Below are 7,686 nucleotides of genomic sequence, written 5' to 3'. Positions count from 1 at the left end.
TTAAATTATAGTGTGAAAATTTTGCACACACCTAATATTTATTAGAGGTTTTTAAGAACGAAAAGCATGCCAGGACCAAATGTTGGAGTATCAAAAACCTAATTCTAATGCACAAAACTTGAAATGCTAGTGGGGAAAAAAAATGCTGTTTAAAAAAAAAAAAAAAAGGTTATAGTTATGCATGTGGCTTGTGCAACATCAAATTATTATGCTGCTGAAGTATTGCTAAGATAAGAAGATTTAAATAATTTTTCAGGAACAGAATCAAATCGTTATCAAATTTGTCCTATCAGAGTACAACGATGGATCTGCTGGAGATGTTTCAGCATTTTGTTTGCGTTTCACATGAAAGGAAGTAATTTTAAAGTTTGTGGATGTCAGTAAAAAAAGAAAAAAACTTAGGCGAGCAAAACCAAATCTGTTGGTTGATTTACTGTTGACTCATTGTGGAAACAAGTTCTGTTTTTAGAAGTCTCGCACATTTAGAAGCTTTATATTTATTAGCTGCTTAACTGCAAGAAAGGCAAAGACGAAAAACGGGAAAATGCGCAGAAAACAACCAAGTTTTTATTTGTATTCTGCAAAAATTACATAAATGTGAAAAATGCTCAATGTTGATTAATTTTAAGATTGAATGCAGAAGCAGTTTGTTAATGGGTTTTATCAATACATTCTGCCACAACCGGGCCTTGTGAGGACATACAAGATCTTGAAAAGTAGCAAACAAGAAAATAAATACAATGTCAAAAACAAAAACATTACAAAAGGCTGAAGCTACACCTGCTCCATTTTACAACCAGACCTAGAAAATGGCTTTGTGCCAATCTCTGCTGCTGCAGTTCACTCTCAGAAAATGGCAAGCATTGTTGGGTTTTTTTAAAATTGGATTTATATAATGCATCCAAAAAGCAGAACAATCCAGTTTTTAAATTCATATTTCTCAACAGCATGAGTCACTTGCTTCTTCTTACCATAATAGGAACAAAAAGAAAAAGTCTGTAAGATGTGCAAAAAAAATTCCACATTTATTCGACACATAACGGAAGTAATAAAGTGGGTTTTTTCAGCACACTTTGTGTTACCTAAAATACTGAACAATGTCCTGTAAAAACGACACTTCTACTTTTCAAATGTCTTGTATGAGCTAGCTATGCCGCAGTGCTAAACAGGGGGTTTGTTTGAGCTGTGGTATTTTTATTCATGTCCTTCTTTATAACAGAGCTGAAGCTAACAGCATTTCTGCTGACAGAAATTAGCATCTCCTTGCTTCTGCTAATGTAAAATTGATTATAGGTTCCACAAGGATGCTGCAGTGCCAAAATCCTCCTGAGTTAACATTGATACTAGTAATTACATTATGGACATTTTGACATGTATTGACCTGTAACATATTTTGTTGAAAAGCACATATAGAATAATATCAGAGATTGTCTGAAGATTTCAGAAGTATTTGATCTGAAGCATAAAAGAACCATTTATAGAGTTCCGTCATGAAACAATGGAAACCAGTACACAGTTCCATATTTTCTATTGCAGAATGTTTATTTGTTAAAGGTCTACAACATTCTTCTTCTATTCTTTCCATAAAGAAGACTTTCTTGATATGTGCCTCGCCACACTTCCTCTTGGAAGGTCTTCTTTGAACTTTGGCTGATTTTTCATGTCTCTTTGACAGACTTGAAACAGAAACTGAGAGACGCATCACTCAGCAGTTGATTATTTGCTATAGATAACATGATTTAAGCTACGTAGTTGTGTCTGTGGGGAAATTGCCACTTTATTCATTTTTATAAATTTAGCACAAGAAATAGCTAAAACATTCTGCCTTTGTGACGGCTTACTATTTACAAAACCTCCTGAAGACCAATTAAAAATTGCATCTTTACTTTCATTCCTTAAGTTTAGAAACATTTAAATGCCTGAATGACAAGGCAGAGTGTCTTAGGAACTGAACTGAGAAACAATCAGTTAAAGTCCAAAGAAGACTCAGGAAAGCCAGAATAACTGTTTAAGACAAATTTGGAAAAATTACAAGGAATTCCCGGTACAAAATAAAAAGAAATAATTGATGAGTCAACATTTTTGCAACGTACAGGGAACTGTTTTGATTTCTTGTCCACCCCCTGTGGGTTTACTGTTGCACATTTCTGTCACTGTAATCAAAAATGGTTCTGTTTTGTGTTTTTTGCACAGGCAAATTGGAAACGCACGCCTCCCCTGTTCTTCTCTGTGTTCTGTAATCCGTAGCATCTTCAGAGTATTACCTCGCTGACGTTCTGGGACTGCTGGGTTACGCTCCAAATCTCCCGTGAGTCTGAACTGGAAAGAGCAGACAGAAAACAAATTTATCCGAACATTCGTTTAACTCTGGTAGAGCATGAGAAATACAAGAATGGGCCTCACTTCGTTTGTGTCTCTTTGGTTGTGGTTCTGCAGCAGTTGAGTTTCCATGGGAACTTTTCCTTGGATAGATAAAGCATAGGCTGAATGGTGCTGCTAAAGTCCATCAAGCCAAAACCGACATGGTGAATATAGCAGCGAAACACGTCCTGAGAGAAGTACCCTTGAAAGGGGAACAATGCAACAGAAGGGAAGTAGTTGAAGACAATGATAGCCAGGATTATCAGAACCATGTTGAAGGCTCTCTTCTTCACCGGATGCTTCGAGTCCCGGCCGGGCCTGGACCGTCTCAGGGCCCAGAGAATCACTATGTTGCAAAACACCATGAAAGCAAACGCTGTGAGGATCATCACCGTGTAGACCTGCTCAAAACGCGGAATGTTTCCAGCACATTTAGCCGAGGCGTAGGCCAGGATAATGAGCCAAACCAGGACGGCCAGCGCCGGCCTGTGCTGACGGTCTTTGAGCCTGGTGAAGAAGATGGGGTGGATCACGGCGATGTAACGGTCCAGGCAAATGCAGGACAGAAAGAGCGGCGAGAAGTCTTTTATGCCGTAGAAGAAGCGCAGGACGTACCAGGGGCTGCTGGAGGTGAGGAAGACGATGCTGGCCAGCTCCAGCGGAGGCGTGAGACAGAACAGCACGTCTAGAACCGCCAGGTGAACGATGAAGATATCCGAGGTGGAGGAATCCCTCTTGCTCTTGTGGATGAGCCACAACACTGTGATGTTGGCCGGGATGCCCACGAACATGTTGGTGAACTGCAGGCTGAGATACCAGATAAGAACTTCTGGGATGTGTTTGCAGTTCTCATATAAGGTTTTATCTCCACTGAAATTTGCGAATCCCCGAGAGATGTAGAGCCCAGAGACGTTTAAGTCAAAACCCTCCATGTCGGCTGGTTGGATCAGGCAGAAGGACAAAGCTCTGTTAAACAACAAATCAGTACATGCGTTTAAATCAAACAACAATTAAACTCTGTTTAAGATGACTAGGAAGAATCTACGTATAACATCACATCTGAAATGTGTGCTCTCTCTTTTTTATGTCATATAACTTCATCTTGTGTAGATATGGATGAGGGAAACTGTTTAACTGTTCCTGATATACGTTTGTCATGGAAAAGCATTCAGAGCCCTTTGTACTCAAACCACAAACTGCAACAACTTTTAGAGAGATTTCAATACAAAGAAGCTCATATTTGTGGATGCGTGAAACGCAATTTTCTTTATATATTCAATCTGAAAAGTGTGGCATAATTTGTGCTCAGTCCCTTTTTCACTGTGCACAACCAATTGTCTCCAGAATTCATTTATTAAAGTATCTAGATCCACCTGTGTGCATTTTAATGACATTATGATCAAAATGCAAGCCACGTATGTCAAAGACACAGTAGATGTGTAAAAAGGTCGATTCGCATAAGACCAAAAACGTTTGTGTAGCCCAAACATTTTTGGGGGAAAACCAGAACTGCACTCAGCAATGTCATTCTTCATGTTCTGCTTTCACCACAAATCTCTATTGAAGTGCCAACAATATTTATTCTCCAAAGTTGTTTTTTTTAACCACGTTTCCATATTTTTACCCAGTACTTGCTTTTACTTTTACTTCTTTTATTTAAAGATGAACAATACAAATTACTTAACCAGACAATTTCTGCCAGTCTTCTCAATGTGCCAGAAATAAAACATGGTAATTCCCTGTTAAACTACATTATTTGCTGACATCCCAATTCTTTCATTACTGAATCCTTAAATCCTTATAAGTTTATCTCTTATTGTTTTTTTTTTTTCGAATTACAAGCAAGATGAACAGACTATGAAAATATTTTGTGAAGTTCTTTTATTTAAAAGTGTCTCAGTGCAGCATGTAGGTGCTTAAAGTGTGAGCTTGTATTCAAAAGTTGCTCTGTCGTCTCTTCTACTTGTTTGCACTTGCGGTTCTTTGAAAACAAAATAAAACTACACATGTACAGAAAGCAGAAGTCAAATGCAGTAGTAGAAACATAGCTGTCCACAGATGTGATAAAACTCTTAAAGTAACGTTAAAAGGAAGTTGAAGTCATATTAAAGACAGATCATAAGAATTAATTTATTTCAACTTGTAACATTAATTTGTTGTACTAGAGATAACTTAGTTTGATTCCCCTTATAATTTGAATTAGATATCAACCATTGCACTGTTTATGACATTATTTTCAGTTTCATGTTAACACCATTTAAATCTATCATGCTGCTTCAGTGACAATTCACATTTCCGCATGCAGAATTCATTTGGAGTTATCTTTGATGCTGCGTAAGCTCCAAATTTACAAGAGGCATATTTTAATATAATTTTATTTTCTGTTTGCGTGTGATACACGTTAGTCACGTACAGCACATTAATGTTGTAATAAAATTGATCCAGCTTAGCCTTGTTATCAGTTGTATTGTGTAAGAACTGTTTTTATTCATTTTTGCCTCATTACTTCATGGAATATCAAACAACAGTTCATATGAGACATTTAATTCAATCTAATCTGTCACCTCAGGTCATTTTTATTTATTCATCCTGGCTTCTTGTGTTACTAAAGCATTTATCTTTTTCGTTCAGTTTCCATGAAGGAGCTTCATGTGAAATAAAACTGCGTAATTTAAATGAAGACACAATACGCTAACAAGGCACTTTGTATTGCAAATGTGCTATCTAAATAAAATTACCTTTACCTTTAAAATGTCTTTTTTTAAGCATATATTAGGACTCGTTGGTGTTACCCTGCAAGAAAATGTTTTGCAACTTCCTTTACACATCACTGGCTAAAAAAACTTTCTCTCCGGCTTAAAACATAAACTCTTCCAAGCATTCTTTACAGTAATATAAATAAATAAAATATTTAAAATATATAACATATATACATAGATATAGATATATAGATCTCTTGATGAATTACAGTAGATGTAATTTAATCTCTACCTGTGAAACAAAACTTACATTTTAAAAATATGCAAACCTGGAAGATTAAACTATGCTATTTTTAAAACATATCTCACTAACATGTGCCTTTTAGCTTTTATAATGTTAAACAAAGCCTCATACCTCTTTCAACAGGACCCCAGTCTTGTCTGGATGTAACTTCTCTGAAGTGAGATGTGTGTCAGCTTTGCTGTCACTAATGTAATTTCCTATTTTGTTCTGTTAGAGCTTTGCCGGGCAACTGCAGTGAAAAATGGCTGCCATGCGTGCCAACAAGTGGACGTCAAAACACTATCTCTATTTATATGGTCGACATGTAAATAAGGAGTCAGAATGCATCCTGGACTTTTGTCACAAAGGCTAAGCAGCAAACTCTGGTGCAGATATTTCCATAAAACTGTGCACTCTCTGTTTAAATTCAAATGCTACGAGTTATAGGCTAAAGATAAGCCACACTCACCTGTTAACCTGCGAGGTGACATATCCATCGACTCTTCACTGTGTCTGCAGTGTTCCTGCATGAGAAAACACTTAACCTTCACCCTAAAATGGGCAGATTGCATCCTTGAGAGTGTGAGCAAACACTTGAGGGATTGTTCAAAATCGTCCAATCACAGTGTGGGGATGAGGGCGTGGAAGCTGAGGATCTTCCCCTACAGAATGCCATGATTGTCTTGGCTTGGCCCCTCTGCATCAATGATAAATCTATTACTAAATTCACAAAATTTACCAATGCATTAACTACATGTATGCATTTTGCAAACAAGTTAAAGTTAAAAATGAATATTGGTGAAATCAAGGAACAGCTGACAGTGTCCAGAGAGACGGCGTCGCATCTTCCATTCGCACCAATCGACACTGATGCAACAAACTGATAAGAGCCCGGCGGAAAATCGGCGGTAAACAACTGATGCAACAAGACTGTAAATTATAACTGATTAAATTCACTGTAACATGGTGTAATATGTTACGAGGCCTTGCAAAGGGATCCATAAATTTGAAAGTTTTTTTTTTTTTTGCATTTCGTCCTGTTACGATCACAAACTGATCTTTATCAGGATGTTATGCAATAGATCAACAAAAAGAAGCGTATAATGGTGAAGTAAAAGGAAACTGATGTGTGTTTTTCATTTCCTTTCCCCTAATTAAAATGTAAAAGGTGTGGCTTGCGTTCGTGTTCAGCCACCATTTCTCTCTCTGATTATGAAATCAGAGAGAGAAATCACACAATCAACTAATAGAGTCCGCCTTTGCGTAATTTAAACTCAGCATGAAATAAATACAGTTGCTTTGTGAACACTTCAAAGATGTTCTTTTTCAGAGAATATCACATAAAAAATAGCATGATGAAACCCAAGGAACACAGGCAGATCAGAAAGGAGATGAAATCAGGAGGAAGCAAATTGCAAAACAGTTTGTTCCTGTTTTGCAACTTGAGAAACAGGGAAACACCTACACTCACACTTGGTAGGTTTGAGCGCCCAGAACTTGGACGCTCAAACCTACCTGGAGCTCTGGGGGAGATTCAGAGATTCTCGGCTCAGGTTGTAAAGCTCAGTTTAGGTCATCTGCTGTTCTACTCTAATTCTGAGCAATTTTGCACAAACAAAGTAACATAAATTTCATTGTCTAACTGTGCAAAGCTAAGAGCATCACACATAAGGAGATGCAGCTGTAAATGCAGCAAATGGTGTTGAATCATTGGGGAGCCCAATTCAAACGCATGCCACCCTGTTCAGACTAATATTTGTAAAAAAAAAAAACACAAAAAAAACAATCCATTGTTTTTCTTGTATCTTGCCATACTCCATAAAATAACAATAAAATGCATCAAAATGTGTGCCTGTAGTTTCCAAGGGAACACTTAAGACATGGTAAAAGAAGCAGGCATGTTTTACAGCGCTCATTGGGAATCACCTCATAACCTCCTGTAACCTCTGACCTTTTCCCTCCAACTTGTCCTAAATTTAAGACAACTGGGTGCAGCAGTCACTCTCTAAAGTTCATTAAGTGAAACAACATTAAACCCATTTTTTTTATCTCTTTCTTTACTCTCCTGCCAGTTGTGCTGCATTTATGGTGATTAACTTCTGAGGTGGATTCAGACTGTTTGAACTGGTTTATTGCTGGAGTTGGACTGTGAGTTGTTTACCTCTGTGCGCCCCTCGCCTCTGCTTGTTTGCAGAGGTGTTGCGTTTAACAGAAGGAGCCTCTCCTTCCCATATGGCAGAACATTTCCACTGGTTTGGTAAATTCTGCAGAAGTGGGAGAACACACTCCAAATGCTGCAGCAGCACAGCCATATGTATATTTTTTCATCTACTATTGTAGATA

At 37.6% G+C, this 7,686-nt stretch overlaps 2 protein-coding genes across 4 annotated transcripts in view; one reads left to right on the top strand and one right to left on the bottom strand.

Moving 5' to 3' along the window:
* The window catches only part of LOC103473809 (microfibril-associated glycoprotein 4-like), a 48,806-nt gene that overhangs the window by 22,491 nt on the left and 18,629 nt on the right, over positions 1 to 7,686 (top strand). The window lies entirely within an intron of this gene.
* hcar2 (hydroxycarboxylic acid receptor 2-) lies at positions 66 to 6,218 on the bottom strand. 3 transcript variants are annotated; one of them, XM_008424319.2, is made up of 3 exons: positions 5,813 to 6,218; positions 2,404 to 3,327; positions 66 to 2,319 (listed from the first exon to the last, which is right to left on the bottom strand). In XM_008424319.2, the coding sequence occupies exons 2-3, from the start codon at positions 3,291 to 3,293 to the stop codon at positions 2,253 to 2,255; spliced, it is 957 nt and encodes a 318-aa protein (XP_008422541.1). In that variant the 5' UTR covers positions 3,294 to 3,327; positions 5,813 to 6,218; the 3' UTR covers positions 66 to 2,252. The 3 variants fall into 3 exon arrangements, with proteins under 3 accessions (XP_008422541.1, XP_008422542.1, XP_081469296.1); XM_008424320.2 differs by lacking the exon at positions 5,813 to 6,218 and adding an exon at positions 5,476 to 5,780; XM_081613170.1 differs by lacking the exon at positions 5,813 to 6,218 and having other exon boundaries at positions 2,404 to 3,963.

This window comes from Poecilia reticulata, chromosome 12 (assembly GCF_904066995.2).
Source record: "Poecilia reticulata chromosome 12, P_reticulata-male-v2, whole genome shotgun sequence".
NCBI lineage: Eukaryota > Metazoa > Chordata > Actinopteri > Cyprinodontiformes > Poeciliidae > Poecilia > Poecilia reticulata.
This window is presented reverse-complemented; position numbering and strand designations above follow the sequence as displayed.

Bases quoted from the DNA above. Each gene is read 5' to 3' on its own strand.
- hcar2 (XM_008424319.2), bottom strand. From the start codon at position 3,293: ATGGAGGGTTTTGACTTAAACGTCTCTGGGCTCTACATCTCTCGGGGA. The intron at 2,320-2,403 runs GTGAGGCCCATT...TGCTCTTTCCAG, and splicing joins ACCAAAGAGACACAAACGAA to TTCAGACTCACGGGAGATTT.